The sequence below is a fragment of the Poecilia reticulata genome, chromosome 6 (assembly GCF_904066995.2).
Source record: "Poecilia reticulata chromosome 6, P_reticulata-male-v2, whole genome shotgun sequence".
Taxonomy (NCBI): Eukaryota; Metazoa; Chordata; class Actinopteri; order Cyprinodontiformes; family Poeciliidae; genus Poecilia; species Poecilia reticulata.
In genome coordinates this window covers 5351022-5368772 of record NC_088835.1, presented here as the reverse complement: position 1 = coordinate 5368772, position 17751 = coordinate 5351022, and the positions used below count along the sequence as shown (strand labels likewise).

Here is a 17751-nt window from a genome sequence, read left to right as displayed (position 1 = left end):
AGCATTACAATTTATAAATAAGAGCATTAAATACAAAATAAAGCATTAAAAATATACATTTAAATATGTGAAAGAAAACCAAAAGCAATATGCAAGAAATGAATCAAAAACTTTTTGAATGAGAAACTTTTTTGTCAAAGTGATGTCAAGACAACCTGGTCCTCACCATCACTTGGCAGCCTGGGCAGGATGGCAGCACAGAAATGTCAGAAAGAAGACCGCCGGTCCCACAGGAGTTAATGTTTCCCACAATGAGGGAACTGCTTCAACATTTCAGCCGTTTCTCACACTGGCCTTCACAAATGTCACGCTGGAGATGGCACATATGGAAGGATTTACAAAACACTGTTTGGACACAGCTGGAGAAACGTAGATGAGACTGAGCTTTAAGGAGCTGATAATCTTAAGAGTACGCAGGTTTGGAACTCGCGTGAAAGATTATTAAAACAATCTAACATTTTAAGATATGGCATGCTGATGCTGATGCTCTTCCATAAAACTATTGGAAACCCCTTTTTATAATTGCAGACCAGAACTTTGCACGTCTCTACTGGTATTTTATATGATTTATCTTCGGTGATCGAGGTGTTTTTCTTGTTTGCTTGTTTTCTACATACAAAAAAGTCTGAAACTTTAAATTGGAGGTTCATTTTTGTTTCAAAAAACAAACTGAGGGGCGCTGGAAAAGACGACTCATGAAGTGAGGGCAAAAAGTTGAACTCGAACAACTTTTAGTTTAAGTTGTGCTAAAAGGAGTTGGCCTATTAGCAGAGCTATCCAAGCCTTAAGTAGCATCTCAATGCTAAACACACAGACGTTTCCTTTAACGCTTGAAAGCTGAATAACCTAAATGACAGATTAAAAATAATTGTAATATCTAGATTTATTCAATAATTTAGTACTAAAATATATTCTGAATTGAAAATTAAGCGCACTTTGTCCGGTTTTTGATTGAAACGTGACTAATTGCAATTAACTCAATTAAAATTACAGCAGACGGATACATTAAAAATAACTTTCAAGTCAGAAGAGACATATTAGTAAAATAAAAAGAGTATCTTAAACCTAAATCTGCCAGGGGTGTGAACATTTCAGTGTTTAACTGTGTTTGTACTAACAGATTTCTTCTTCCGCAGATCAAAAATAACTCAAGAGCAGATATTAAACATTTATTTTTATCAGTCAGCCTTTAAAGGGTTGCAAAGACACTGGTTATTCAGCGTGAGAGACGTTATTCACAAACTGACAAAACACACCCAGGTGAAAAAAAGTATACTTCAAACATACTTACATTTGTGAAAGTACACTTTAAGTATACTAGTTATTAAGTGTACTACCTATAAGTATATCTGAAGTATACTAAAAATACACTTGTACCAATTTCAAAATTAGTACTTTAAACACACTTAAACATAATTGTACCAAAATACACTTTTATTAAATAAAAGTATACTGTAAGTGAACAAAATATGAATGAATATGTATGAATTTGTAAGTGCCTTAATAATCTTTTATTTATTAAAATTGGATACAATTATAAAAGGATAATCATGATGTAATTTTTAAGAAAGTACCCAATTAATTTTCAGATGTGTGATGTAAAACCTTATAATCAACGGCATTAGCTCCAGTTCATACTCCAGACCAGATGGTGGCGGTATTTCACACTTTCATTTATTTAAAAAACACCACAAAGAGAAGAGAGAGCCTTGACAATAGTTACTAATTTTGGTAAATTCAAGCTGGTGACGTCCTAGTCCGAGTTAGACAACAACCGATGGAAATGAAATGTGTCACAAAAGGAGCCCGGGGGACGAAGGCTGCTAAGTGTTGCTAGCTGGTGGTAAGTTTGCTTATTAATTATCTTCATTTAATTATAAACAGAGCAGTAAAGATATATAACTTACGTTGGTTTCATAAATACATATTTTATCAATTTTATTGTGACTTGTATGATTATTACTATAGCAATCATTCAGCTTCATGTTATAACTGCATGGAGGCTGTTTGTTGCGACTTATACTTTAATTCATAAACTAACCTGGTTTTAATTAAGCTCCATAAGAACCAGAGACTTTGATATTGTGAGGTGGTTGTTGTTCCAACTCGTTCATCAATGTTTTTATCTTCAACATATGTTTGCAGTCTAACTAAGCAAATGAAGATGAAAGAGGAAGCCAGAGAAATCAGGTGTTAGGAAACCTAAAGACTTTCTGTCTCAGAAGAAGCTCTGACTCCACCAGATCACCAACCAGCTCTAAGGATGAACCTCCACATTGTCTTCATGATGTAAGTTTGTTTTTTCAATGAGGAGTTAGCTACATTTTCAACAACAAAAACTGCTGTGTTACCAACACTAAGTGCTTAATAAACATAATTTGATTTAAAGATAACTGGAAATAATTTTTCTCTTCTTGTTAATCTAACATTTATCTTTAATTTTTTTAATTTGTTGTTGGCTTTCAGGGCCCTGTGATGGACTGGTGACCTGTCCAGAGTGAACCCTGCCTCTCATCTGATGGCTGCTGGAGATGGGCACCACCAGCCCCCCTCACCACCCTGCAAGGATCAGTGTGTTCAGATCATGGATGGAAAGATTTTAAGGTAGTTTGTCTCCTTAAGTCCACACTTAAAACAGCTTCATAGTTAATGCCAACATCAACTGACTATGACATTGCTGACTATTTTTTTTCTAACTTCTAACAGGCAAAGAAAACATCCAGAAATGATTTTCCACCCCAGGCATCCGGTCCCAATCATCATCAGTTCTTATAATGTCACATACATGGCGAGTCCACAACGTCTTAAAATTGTATTCTTTTTTTATTTGCCATTTTTCTGATCTCTTTAAATACAAATGCTTTCTCTGTTTAATTGCTCTATTGTTCTTTTTTGTTGGTTCCTGTAAGGTGCAGTGAACGGCAATGTTCTGTTGTTGATCCTCACTGTCATGTTTTATTGTCACACTTAAATTTTCATGTTCATATGTTAACTTTTGATGTGTAAACTGATCATTTATGTAAAGTTCATAAAGATCCTAAAACAATGTAAGTACTGTAGTGTAGTTATGCATGTAATGTACAAAATAGGTACATAGGAATAAAAACTTTCATGAGTAATTAAAATTGTAGTTTATTATCAATAGCAGGAAATCAAAAATAAAAATGAAGTATAATTTAAATACATTACTAATATATTAGTATATTTAAAATATATTTGAAGTATATTAATATGATTCTGAGACAGAATTATTACACTCAAAATATAATAATTATATCAAAATATAATAATAAAGCTCTGAAATATGATATTTAAAAAGTATACTTTAAGTACACTCCAAGTACACTTGAAGTTGTTCCAAAAAAAGCACAAATAGTATACTAAAATATACTATTAGTTGTAATTTAATACTATTTAAATACTACTAAAGTATACTAAGCACAAAATTAGTTGTTCCAAAATAGTACAGTTTAAGTACATCGATAAAAGTATACTTTTTTCACCTGGGCTGAACGGCGGTGAACCGTTCCAGGTGTGGTGGCCGTACCAAAATTACACCAAGAGGACGCAGATGAGTCATCCAGGAGGTCAGCAAAGAACCAAGAATACCTGGTGAAGATCCGCTGGCCTCGACTCACTTCATGAGTCAGCAGTAAGAAAGAGTCGGGGTAGAAAAGCATCTAAGGGAGAGTTACAAGATGAAAACCGCTTCTGACGTAACGTACTTAAAGACTGATGGAAAAACATCCTGACTTTGTGGAATATTTTCTGTGGATGACAAAACCGAAGGTTTCGAAATGGCCTGGGGAAAGTTACATACCCAAACTTTAATCATCAGAATCCTTTGCATCTTTGTCAAATATAAAATCTGTTTGGTCATCGGAAGCTTTTATGAATGACTAAAAAGTGAAAACGGAGAAAATCTTTGTGGGGGAAAATACTTCGTCACGCTGCTGCAGAGTTTCTGAAGGTCGGTTCTTTGTAATCCTAAAGACAGCAATCACAACAGCTTGACTATGTCCATATTGTGCTCTACTGCAAGATCCACGAAGACGGAGGAGGATAGAGAGCGCAAGAACGAGAGAGAGCTGCGGGGCGAGCGCTGTGTCGCACGTCCTGTCCTGTGTAACAAGCGGCGAGCTTTCTCAGACCGTTGATGGCTAGTGATGTATCTAGATCAGGCACTCGTGTTGTGCTGATCCCTGTGTGGCCCAGATGGTGAAATGCCACGCTTTGTTGCTTCCCTGTCAGACAACGCCCACTGGCCCTTCTCCAGCTTTCAGACCTTAAATACATAAATACATGACAATAATATTGAGGTTGCGTTTTTTTTGTTGTTTTTTTTTTGCATCGCCGGCGGACAGTCCAGGAGATTGTGCAGGAGCGATAAGTGGGAGACGTCGGCCACTGCCAAAAGGGATAAACGCCCGAGACAGAGGAATACTCAAGGTTATTATAGTTAACTAAAGTAAAAAAAAAAAAAAGTAAAAAAAAAAACTGAAGTTGAGTAAACATTTTCGTTAACTGAACTAAATGAAAACTAACTGGAACTATACCATGCATTTATAAAAGTAAAACATACTGAAATTACAGATATGATATCCTTTGTTTTTGTGATTATGAATGTATCAGCCTTTCGAACTGAAGCACCCAAGCAGTTTACCGTTCACAAATTACGGCACTCCAGACTCCTCCTAGTGGCACAAAATGGCGACTGCAAACCCAGAGCCGCTGCCGTAGCAACTGACTGACAATGGCTCCACTAGTGTTTCAGGAGTCAATAATAACAAACGAAATCTAGCAAACACACTTTAAAAACTTATTACATTTAACTGAATTAGACAAACAAAAAGTCACAACAAAATAAAATCTAAAAACCCAAAACTATTATAACCCTGAGAATACTGTACCCAGATGGCTCAGTGTGGTAGGGTGAATGGAACAAGACATCAAGAAGGAAAGGGGAAAAACGGTTTGTTTGTGTGTGTGCGTGTGTGGGGTGGGGGGCAGGCAGCACACACTTCTTCTGTGGTAACCTCCCTATGATTCATTTGCACCCGGGGGCTTCCACCTGGCCCTGACAGAGACGAGTCACACTTTAAAAAGCCCTTTCCTCCACGGGCAGCCTGGGAAAATGCCGGGGCGGTGCGAGCAGAGTGCCTCATCCTTCATCAAACATTTACGGCAGCGGTCCTTCCTCAACACCAGAATTACATTTGAAGTCCCACCAGTTACATCACGGCTACCTAAAAACAGCAACTGCAGCTTTAAATACCTAGGCAAGGAGATGGAGGGGGGACTTCCAATCCATCAGGGCATGATGCATTCATGTGCTCTTTGAAAAAAAGAAAAACTGAAGTAGCCATGCTTGGCTTTGAATGGTTGGAGCCAGAAAAATAACTATCAAAAAAAATTTATAAAAAGAAACGAGTGATCAAATACAGTTACGTGGAAAAGTTAGGATGACTTACAACAAATGGGTATTTTTTTATAGCTTTTACAGGAATACAAAACTGAAGAAAATAACTTCAAAATTTCTGTTTCAGATCAAGTGAGCAACATTAGAACATCATTACTCAGAATTTTGAAAGCGGTTTGCCCTGTTTAAACCTCAAACATTTAGTTTGGTGTGTTTCCTGATTGCGTCTGGTAAGGGATTTCAAAAAGTTTACAAAAGAGTTTCAAACAGTAAAAAAAAATTTTTTAAACTCTACCTGTGAAAAACATTTAAAATACGCCCAGATCTGGCCGTCCAAGCACAGTCACCCTGAAATCGGACTGCAAGATGCTAAAAGAAGTCTCCAAAAGTCCTACTGTACATGGACTACACATCTCAGAAAAATTGGAGAGTCCTCCCATCCAAGATGGAGGTTTGGACTTAGAAATGTTTCAGAGTTTCATGCCTCTGGTAAGGCACAAAGCCACCAGTAGATGGGTGTGATCCATCGCTCTCCTCCCAGCCTGGAGAGCCTTTGGCAGGCCACTCCAGGTCAGCAGTCCTCCTCTCCATGCTGGACATTTGGACCACACCAGTAGATGGCAGCGTTCACTACATCAGAACTTGCAAATGTTGCTGTTAGAGTGAACGTGAACATTCAGAGTCTTCCATAATGGAAATGGCCTATTAAGTCTTCTGAGGTTGAAAGCCAGCAACATTTACTTCTCTCAGATTGATTACTGTTTTCTGTTGCTTGTTGTGTTAATACCCACCAGTACACTACAGAGCAGCCAACCGACAAAAAACCCCTCTGCTTTAAGAAAAGCCCAACAAGTGGAAATGCACTTTAGGAATAAAGATATCGTAATACCACATGGAATCCATTAACCAGAATAAAACAACATTGAATGTATTTTAACTCCAACATGAATTCTACAATGTAGACAGTTTGCATCTTCCAAGTCTAAGAGATTTCTGTGCATCTTTTGTATCGTAAAAGTTCTGCATAAATCTACATTAAATTCCCTGATTCCTTCAACAGAAAAGCATCAAACACAGGACACTAATCATCATGATGCCTTCAAATCCCCTCGCTGCAATCAGAGAGATGTAGGTAAGTGGCTATGCAAAAGATGAAAGCCGGGGGAGCGGAGAGGCGCATGGGGCGAGGCGGTCAGTAACGTAATGGAGCCACCGCGGCTCTCTGGGGTAACCAGGTGAAGCTCCAGCAGCAGGGTGGTGCATTAATTACACCAAATGACTGCTTCAAAAAAAAAACTCATTAATGTAACCACTTAGAATGACTCCTGCTGAGCCTTGAAGTGGTTCACAAATCCCAACTGGGGCTGATCAGATCTGAGGACATTGTTTTTATTGCTCTACTCCAGCTCAGTGCTAGCATTTTATTTGTGTGTATAAAGTTATTACTGGGTTCAAAGACTTGGAAACCCTTGATTTTTTTTTTTGTTTTTGTTTTTTTGAATGCTTTTTTTTATGTTTCAATCTGATTCGGTTTGGCAAATTAGAGTGGTTCTGGTGGTCGAGTTGATTCTATAAAAAACACAAAACAATCAGTGTGATTTTCCAAAGTCAACAGCTGCTTACTTTTATAGATTCAACAGTAACTACAAAAACAAAGAATTTGATCAATTCTACTACAAACTGCAAATGTAAAGACATCTACACTGTTTTGTCCTACTTTACAATTAAGGCAAGTATCAAAGGAAGCAACAAGACGACCAGAAACAATGAGCTGAAGTTATTTCAAAGATAACGCTGTACTCATGTCCCTTAAGACAGTGCTCTATGTGTACAGTCTGTAGTCATGTGACTCTGACCCATCTAGCCTGGTAAAACCACCTCCTTGTTCAACGCTTTGCTTCATTCAGAAGGTCTGGACTCTATCGAGAAACGATTGCTTCCTGGAGGTTTTAAATCTTACCCAGTCTCTAACGTTAGAGCCGATCCAATTGCGTTGGATGTTAATGTTAATTCAATATTTGGATGTGTGGCCAATGTGGACCGAACGGCTTCGTTCACTTCCTCCGCTGCCTTTGTTAAAACGACAGGCAGACTACAATTCTACAACAGCACAGAAAATCCATGTCATCGTTCACAACCTCTCCCTTTGTTTGCTGATTGGCTCGATAGAGAATCTACCGGGCGAATCAAAGTGAATGGGAGAAAACCCAGAGTGTTGATTTTAATCAAGCAGAATAGCACAGGACGGCAATACCCAGGCCAATCATACGTATAAAAATGTGCTTATTTTGTGTGAATAGGAAACACATTAAGTGCACTATGACACCTAAACAAGTTTGTAAGACCTAATTTTGGACTGTGTTTTCTCTTTTGAACTATGTTTCTCCAACATAGAAATCTTTAATGAAAATTGCCTTTCAATCCCAATTACCCTTGCCTTGTCCTATCTCAATGTAAAACTAAACCACAAACATAGCTACACAGTTCAAATTCCCTTTTTCCCATGAATTAAATCTTTTCAGCTCTTTTTTTTTTAACCTTCCTTTGGAAAAACGCAGCACTGGCTGTGACACATCGACCAACCTCCCAGCAGGTCAGAGACCAGCTTCAATGCAGCCACATCGGAACACGTCAATTCTCAGAAGGAGTACACTTCCTACCTTTTGTTGTCCAAAGGTCACGGCTATCTCTACGCTGTGCACCACTCAGATCAGTAGACAGTCACGCCGCTGCAAGCACCTACGTCTCTCTGCACAAACATCTGCCCCCTAACCCTCCCACCCCACCACACTACACGGCCTCCCAGACCCCACGGTTTCCAAGGGTCTTTTGATCCTGCGGTGCTAAATGCCTGGCAAGGTTGCTGTTTACTATCCAGCCAGGATGTATGAAGCAGCTTTGCGTGTGTGGGACCAGAAGTGAAAGGCGCTCGTGGGTCGAATGGCTTCGTGTTCGTGTACAAACAGGCTGGAGTTAAATCAGACCGTTAGCTCTGCTGGTTTTGGCCAGCAACGAGCCCCGAGACGAGTCTTGATTCATTGAGTGAAGGAGGACGGCATCTATCGAGTTCGAACGCCTTAGCAGTTTACAAAGACGTCAGAGTGGGAGAATCACACCGCCCACCAGCTGGGAAGGCTAAGAAATATTAGCGAGGCTGTTGGGTGACAATTCGAGAAGCTAAAAATGCTTCTTTCCTCACTGTAAGAAAAAAAAAAAAAAAAAAAAAGAAAAGCTACAGATGACGTGTCTGTCAAGCAGCTAACTTATGCAGGTGTGTAGAGGAGAACACTGGCATCTGAAGAAAACGTGTCAGCTGAAAGAGGACTGAGAGGATGAATAATAATAAAAAAACAAGTGGAGATTGAATGGTGTTTCACAGCCGTGTCAAGTTAAATGATTCATAGCGTTTCCAGCCGCATTCAGGGCCATCTCACATTCATCGTGATTGAAACTGATTCTGTTGTTCAGTGCTCAGCGGCTGGTAACTGCACAGTCGTCTCTCCACACACTGTCCTGTTAGAAATCTGAAACATTTAAAGTAAGAAAGCAAAGAAACTACTGTCAAGGCTTAGTAAAAGGTGTTCTATAGACAAAGCCATTAAAAAAAAATATATTTATTATAAAAGCTTGGTTGTAAAAAGATAAAGATTTTGTGCCGTACTTTACATTTTCCACTGTAGGAAAATCATGTCGGTAATAATGAAAAAATTCTCCATCTGCAACAACCACCTGCGCTGAACGGGTCAAGTTTGTATCAATCTTGATGTTACAAACCGCTAGGGGTTGCATCAAAAAGACACAAAAAAATCAAGTCCAAATGCCACAAAGGGGTATTCACACTTTGAACACCCCTGCTTACAGAACCTGACTGCAAGAAGGTTATTGAATCATTTCTTCCAGGTGTGTTGGACCAGAGAAACCTGGAGTTTGCTAGATTCCTACTCACAATCTCTTTCTCCAGTTTAATTCCCAAGAGCTCGAGCTGCTATATGTCTCCTCATAACAACAATACATCGCCTAATGACTGTGTGACTCCAAATGCCTTTGCATCCATTAAAACGGCTCGGCTGCTCTTTGTCCATTTCCCGTCGGATTCGTCCTATTAGCAGTCAGGAGGACGTGGAAGCCCGGGCTCATCCATTACGCTTGCATGAATAAAAGCAGCGTTTGTTAGAAAACTGAGATGAGTCACAGCTCAGATAAACATTTCTCCTACTATGCCTTAAAAAAAAAATTTAAAAAAAAAACACCCAGATGGTGCCAGCTCTGTTTCACAAAGCAGTGTCCACACTGGCTCTCTCAAACCATTAAGGTCGTTACCAGGCTGACTTTTTCTGCTCAGACGTTTTCAGGATTTGTTTTTTTTTTTTCCCCCAGAGATGTTACCTCAAGCGATGATTCACCGATTTAATGTCACTAATAAAAATGTACTTTAAAATCTTTGTAGGTTTGATCAGCAAACATCTCACACGTGACTTGTAGTTAATATTTGTGGGGGGAGGGGGGTTTGTTGTTTGCTTAAAAAAAAAAAAAAAGGGAAAACTTATGCCTAAACGACGGTGATCAAACCACACAGAAATCCAGACCCAAGAGGAATACAGTTTTTTTTTTAAGATTGTGTGAAAGTAACATATATAAAAGAATATATCATTCAGTCCCTCAGTTCAGCCAATAAAACAATAAATTTCAACAAATGTTCCCCGCTTACAGCCTCTTGCTAATGAGGAAATCATACGAGGCTGAAATTGATTCAGAAAAATGTAACATAATAAAGATTTTTTTTTCCTGACGTGTTTAGAATAAGACAATTACAGAAACGAAACACAACACATGCTTTTAATTGTAGGTCAAAATCTTAAAGGAAACGTGAAGTTGTAGAAAATTTTCATGACACATCAATTGCGATTCTCCTCTGATTTGTTTCCTCTTTCATTTTCTCCCATCATGGTGATTTCCCCACCGCTTCGGCGTCTGTCAGTCTGCAAAATCAAAGGGAAATCCGTGCAAATATACCACGAAATCTAAAATGTAACAGCCTACAACACTGCCCGAACAGCTCTGTTTGATCGCATAAAGCAGGGGTCCCCGAACTTTTTCTTGTGAGGGCCACATAACTTTTCCCTTCTCTGGTGGGGGGCCGGAGTCAGTTTGTAACAGAAAAAGTGTGAAGATTGCAGGAGTGCCTAAATGTAAAAATTTGTTTTCCAGAAAGCACAATCAAATAACGTTCTCTGGGTTCTTCACAGAAAAAATCCAGGAAATAACACTTTTTATGAAGTAAATACCATATTTTCTGGACTATAAGCTGCACCCCCAAAGTTAAAAAAAAACAACAAAAAAACAGTAAACATACACATATAAATCGCACCAGACTACAAACCGCAGATATCTCTGCCGCTCTAGGTTTTCCACAATGATGCAGCAGCAGCAACAGAAGGGGGGCGGACACCCACAATTTGAGTCATAACAGGTCAATTGAATATCACATTTATTACGGTTGAAAAAGAAAAAGTTGCCAAGATTAGATTTAACTGAACTGATTACGGTAGTTTCTGAATGGTAACTGTAACAGTAAAAGTGCTGATCCTTCGTGTCTGCTACTAGCATACGCTAAATGAAAATGGGCGCTTTCTTCTTCTTCTTTAGATTTCAATGGCAGCTTGCATCCATTATTGTTGCACTACTGCCATCTACTGGATCCTAATATCTATGCCTCAAATTCTCATAATGATCCCAGTATTATTTAAAAAAACAAAAAATCTTCTTTTTCCCCTCAATGCTATTTAACTGATCAACAACATTCTCAAATTTCAATTCCTTATTAAAACCTAATTCCGTTTTAATGGGCAATTTCTTCTTTTATTTCCAATTTTGACTTCCAATGATTCATTTCCTGCTAAAGAGCCCCCTGGTGGTTGAAGAAAAGCCGCAAGGTTCAAAGCGAAAAAAGTAGCGGCTTATAGTCTGAAAAATATGGTATATGAAAAAAAAATCTAAATGCTCTCTGGTATTGTTCAGGGGGCCGGACCAAATGTGGAGGCGGGCCGTAGTTTGAGGACCACTGGCATAAAGGTTCATCAGCAAAATGTTGCAACTGTTGCGTTTTTGTGCTGCTTCCAGTGCAGTGACAGACACAACCAAGAGGCAAAATCACCTGATTTTGATCAAAGTCTGTCTTAGAATCCAGAGCTGTTCCACTAAAATATTACTTAGATGTGTAGGGAAGATGCGCAATTTTTGGACAAACCACAGCAACAGCAGAGCGCCATGTTCTTGTTTTCTTTCTTTCCCATCAATTTCAATTCAAAATTCACCGCAGTTTCTCACTTGGTCTCTGGGAGCTTTAGCATATCAGCTACAAAAACCTGTGAAGGTCTGTTGTTGGGAAGAAAATTATGTATAACCCTGAGTTTCTTCACGAGACTGTCATAGAAAAACAGAGGCTTCTGCAGATCACTGTGATACGGACTGCTACAGGAGATCCTTCCTCCCATCACCATCTACAACACCTATGTAAAGACTCTTGAATAATGAGTTACAACATAAAGTTACGCTTTGAGATAAATAAAATATGCTTCAGTTGAATTGATGAACTAAATATTATCCAGCTCTCATCACAACATATTTTATGTAATTATGTTGCTTTCATGAGCCATAAAACCCTGAATAATAAATAAATGTAATTCATTACCCAGCTTTAGCTCCGAGGCTAACTGTATTGTTATTTACCAGATACATGAGTTTTCTGTTTGGATCAGAACAGTTCTTCATCACGCCTCTACATCTCAGACCCAAACTGGACTGGAGGTGTTCCCAATAACCAGAATCTGATTAGACTCTTACATTTTTTTTCTGCTTTTCGGTTCAAACTGCAAAGGTTTTAAATAGAGTTGCACAGATTTTTATAAGCTTCTCTCCCCAATTTACAGTTTTCCAAGAAATTGACAATCATTCTTGCTTTTCCTCTTCTCGTGTCTCTTCGTTTTCCAACAGTTAGTAATTTTTTTGCTCGGCAGGGGGGTTAAAAAAAAACAAACAAACAAAAAAAAAACGATTCCGTCGACTAAACAGTTTAGAAACAAAACTCCTTTATGCAGCAGCTGCGTGTTTGTGCATCATCAACACCTCACAGTGTGTTTCCATGCAATCTCTTCAGTCTCGATCCTGCTGTCAGCAACACGGCGAGAATATCTGCACGCTAAAAACATCTTTCCTCACATCCAGCGGGTCATTTAGACCAAAGCAAATCTTCCTAAAAATGCTCGTTTACATCCATTTGCCTCCATCAGCCACAAACCTCTCTCCTCCGCAGCTATATAAAGACATAAAGGCGTTCCTGTAGTGATGCGTTTACTCGCACAGGGAGTTCCTCCAACACTCCACGCATGGCTTTGCACTCACCTGCAGGACACAGTCAGCTCAACTTTGGTGGCAGGTATCGCGGCGGTGAAGGGGTCCGCGTCCCCGATGCACGCCATGTTCATGGAGAAGCCCGCTCGGTCCGTCACAAGTCGCCCCTTCTCCGGAGCCGTAGCGGCGGCATGAGAGGAGGCGGGAGTCGGGGGAACAGGGGGGTTGGAGGGGGTAAAGAGAAGATTTTTTTTTTTTTTTGTTCTGTTTAATTACTTTGATAAAAACAAATGTAACTAAGCCCAAACGAGACCGGTGTTTTCTTCTGGAAGCGCGGAAATGAAACACCGGAGAGAGAGAGAGGAGGGGGGGAGAAAAACATACACACACATACACACGGACACGGTGCTGCATACACACGGACACGGTGCTGCAGCGCGTCTTTGTGCGCCTCCGAGCTCCGGAGGAGAGATGATGGAGGGGAAGGGGGCGGGAGGACCCACGTGCTGACACACAAACACGCGCACGAGAGCGCGACCAGAGAGTAGAAATTCCCCGTATCCATCCGTCAGAGCCAGCCTAAGGCTGCGTACGGGGCTGGTCTGACTCAGGGGTGACTGCTTGTCAAGAGGACGTGAAATGTCACAACACAATTTTTGTTATAATGCAAACATGGCAGTCGTTCAATGATTTTTTAAAAATGATGTTATAAAACAAATTATTTATGTTTCAATTATTGAACCCTCCAGGTCATAGCGCAACACAGGAGCGCGGCAGATATCACGGTAGGACCGCAGGGAAGTCCCGTTAGACTGTCAGTACCCAAAACCACAGACAAACACGCACACATAAATATATATATATACTTCCAAAAGCTTATGTGGGGTCAGTGGACAGCAGGGTAAAAAGACAGCAGGGTAAAAAGTTCACTTTAGGAGGGTTAAAAATGAAAATGTTGGTAAACCTGCAGCATGCAACTCTTTTTTACATTTATTACCATTATGTAATGACAGTATAAGATATATAATCTGGAAAAAAAAGTTAACTTCTGTTCATCTGCTGTCTTCCAGTGCTCCCAGTGCAAACTGCAGAAATACACCACTATTTCTGAAACAACCAATCAGAGCCAGGGGAGGGTCTTAGCGCTGCCAATCACACTCATGTTTCTGCTATGCTACTGTTGGTTCACCAAAACATAGCCTGCTACAAATGCTAAGGCATTTCTCCACCATTAGCACATTTAGCAGTGTAGATTGACAGCTCTACGCTGTCAATCTACGATTGGTTGTTTCTGAAATGGTGTATTTCTTCAGTTGAAGAGATTGATTTTTTCAGATTATCTGTCTCATATTGTAGTGTCACAACATAATGAACAGTTTTATATGCAATTTTGTGATGACTTCCTGAAGGTGGAGTTTCAGAAAGAGCAGAATGTTTTAAAGAGACAGCGACCTAATTTCAAAGCATTAAATTATTAAATCAATTTTCTTTTAAGTTATATTTGATATATAAAGGATTTTTTTTACAACTGAAGCTAGCATACACAGTTCATTGTGCTATAAAATGCCACTAAGTTCCAAAAAAACCCCACTACGTCCCAAAGCTTTAGAAATAAAGGAAAATTTAGTCCAAAGATTGGATTACAGAGTAAAGTTGAAACCAACTTTGTTAATAGAATCACTTTAACAAACCAGAACATTTTGAAATGGATTACAGTCATAGACTTTCTGAAAGTGAAAATTACTGCGCTAACAAAGCAAAAGTAATTAAGAATTTTATAAGACCACATGAGGATCTGCATCCCCTGGAGCTTCCTCTGGCATTCTTTAAAAAAAAAACAAACACTGAGCTCCTTATCTAAAAACAACAACAACCAAAAAACAAATGATTGGCTGGTAAAAAGAGTCAAACTGTGGCCAAATGACAAAAGCCACCTGAGCAAAGCAAACTCAATTAACCAGCCCAGCATGAACCTGAGAGCTAATTATAGCAGAATGGGTGTCATCTTGGATTAGTTAGAGCAGTGTTTCTCAACCCTGGTCTTCACTGCCCCCCTGTCCTGCATCTTTTAGGTATTTCCCTTCTGCCACTCACCTGAATTGTATCTCTGGGTGATTAACAGGCTTCTGCAGCACTTGATGGTCATGCAATCATTTGAATCAGCTGTTCTGGAATAGTGGCACATCTAAAACATGCAGAGAAGGGGGGCGGTGAGGATCAGGGTTGAGAAACACTGATAGAGGATCCAGACTGACAGTTTATCCAGCAGGTTGAGCACCTGCTTAATAGATCAAATCAGGAGTTACACTCCCAGCACATGTTGCAGCTCACACTGCAGTACAAATGGGGGGGAAAAAAGCTATTTTTCTCAAGTAAAATTAATATTTTTATAACACTAGTGGATCTTATTTGTGCTTTCACGTCGCCAAAAGTCTCCAATAATATAAAATGGTTGCTAGATTTATCGCTGGTTGATTTAAAAAAAAAAAAAGAGTTGCAAGAGAAGTCTGGAAAATAAATACGTAGGTATGTCAACCCTCCGCTCAAACTTGGCCACGCCCCTCTATTGTTATTGGCCCCTCCCACTCTGGTGACATTTCTCGAAATTTGCCGGGGGTTTCTCAAAGGGAGCCTCGTTTGACTATAATGAGGTTTGAACATGAACTGTCGTCATAAGGTCATCCAGACTTTGACTAGACGATTTTAAAATGTTCTTTTGGTCTTTACACTTCCAGAGCAGCACCCTCTGGTGTGCTTTGGATAATTGTCTTGCCACATAACCCAAGTGTGCTTGAGCTTGAGGTCAAATACTAACTTTTTTTTTTTTTTTATCCAAAAGTTAAAGTCACTTGTTTAAGGTGAGTCCAAACAAGTTGATGAGAATTCAAATCTTTTGCTTGACAGTGCAGAAGCATAATTCCTTGTTTATTTTCTATTCTATCTGTGCAGACAGCATACCTCCTGGTGTTTTCCTTGAAGACATACGTATCTATTTTAGTTGTTTTTTTATCCCTCTTTAAATCCCTCTGTTTTTAAGGACATAGCATCACATACGTGCTCAGAGTGATTCAATTTCACATTTGTTCCTAGTTGTATCTTTCTTGGAAGCCATCAGTTATGTTTCTCTTCAAGACTCTTCAAAAAGTCATTCCAAGGCTCTCACAGAAGCCCGAATCTCTCCCCATCTCACCGGTGTCGAGATTAAAACGAGGTCGTCTTCACCTTCGATTGAGGGAACGCTGGCAGCAGGATTGATTTAGGGTTTTCTATGCTACTCCAAGTGGTAGTCTATACAGGGAGAGATCTTTCTTCTTCTGTCTTCATGTTTTTACGCTAATGGTGCCTGCCAAAACTGATCTGCTGAGCTGTTCTGAACACTTGTTCATTGAAATAATAATGAGACTGAGTTGCAAAGTTTGGAGTAATGGGGAAGTGTATCAGAGACATGCATGAAAAGATCAAATTCTCGACACTTTAAATCGTCTTTTTGTCCTTGGCAGGTGTTTATTTGTTTGGTTCACGTTTAGTCTTCACGTAAGATTCAGCTCCTGAGGACTTTGATTGAAATATAAAACACTTTATTTTATTAACTAAAGGGGACCGTCAGGCCGTTTCTGAAATCAACATGGCTGAAGAGCCAAAATGAGAAAATTACTGCTGAGTGCTTCCGACTAAAGAACAAGTGCCGTATCAGCGGTCTACAGCGGCTCAGGGAGCGATTCAGAGGTGTTGGATGTGGCCAGTTGCAAAATGAAAGTAGTGAAATGACTTAGAGACTGCAAAGTCAGACTCCTTGGGGGTGTAGTGATTTGACAAATGAGCTATATTTCTGGGGAGGCGTTTCATCACTTCCTCTATGGCTATGTCAAATAATTCTTCCATCTGTTCCAACACAGCACAGCTTAAAAAGCATTTTCTCCAATTATTTGCGCAACTATTTTTTGTTCCTTCCACACATTTCTAGTGTGTTCGTGACTTTGCTCCACCAAACAGATTTCAAATGAGTAGGGCACAGAGCTGCTCCAGCTGTTCCTATAATTGTTGCCTCATCAGTTTCCTTCTTCAAGTCAGAACCTTGCTGAGATAAACACGTGCATGTCATTTGTCCTCCATTTACCAGAGCTCAACCTGCAGGACTTTACTCAGGTGTAGATACCAAACCTTTAAAAACTATACTGATAAAACACACACTGTTGGAATGTAAAAGTGGCATAATATTTTGCTTATTTTATTTTGGTGCATTTAAATCGGTTTTTGAGTACAAATGGTTAAAATTTAATAGCTGGAAGACACTTAAGTTAGTTTAATTTCAACCAATTTTGAAAATATACTTGCCTAAATTAAGCAATGGAGACAATTTTGCTTCCCTGGTTTATCCTCCATTGTTTGTGGTAAACTAATATAATACCACCGAAGCACTAAGCTTTATAAAATCTATTTTAACAAGTTGATATGTAAACCTATTCTCGTTGACAACCACAGCTTACGTGGTGAGGTTGAAAACTTCAGCTAGTTAGCATGTTTAACTTTAGCATTAGCATCCAACTAGCTGAAGCTAAGAACGTATAAACTCTTCCTTTTTTTACTCCAACACACAGACTTTCCAAAACCACAACTTTCAGAACTGTCCTCAACTTTTTCTAATTTGACATATTCATTTATATTACAACCCATAGGATTTATCCGGCTTACCGTTCTCTGCCTCACATGACCTGACAGAACTAAAGATGCTACTTAACTAGCATCTTTAGGATGTCACAAAAATTACAAATGTTACAATTTGATAGTTACATTACATTCACAAACTATGCTAACTGGCTAAACATTTAATAATTTCGATGGATAAGTTATGGCGCTCTCCAAAGTTACAAACCTAATTTAGTAAACACAGCATAAAATGCCAAATAAACCTCGACTTGACTTTACAAAAAAATTTAGAGAAACCTGGAGCTTCGAGTTTTGGGAACGCAAACATTATTTTA

At 39.2% G+C, this 17751-nt stretch overlaps 1 protein-coding gene and 1 long non-coding RNA gene across 2 annotated transcripts in view; one reads left to right on the top strand and one right to left on the bottom strand.

Moving 5' to 3' along the window:
• LOC103465734 (copine-8-like) overlaps positions 1–13642 on the bottom strand; it is a 99899-nt gene extending 86257 nt beyond the window's left edge. The window contains exon 1 of the mRNA XM_017305451.2: positions 12821–13642. Within this exon, the coding sequence (XP_017160940.1) occupies positions 12821–12903 (83 nt within the window). The 5' untranslated portion in view covers positions 12904–13642. The remainder of the gene's footprint in view (positions 1–12820) is intronic.
• Positions 1516–3130, top strand: LOC145551860 (uncharacterized). Its single transcript, XR_014087719.1, has 4 exons — positions 1516–1843; positions 2146–2289; positions 2467–2604; positions 2707–3130. It is a non-coding gene; the product is annotated as an uncharacterized LOC145551860 (long non-coding RNA).
• Positions 13643–17751: the final 4109 nt, after the last annotated feature.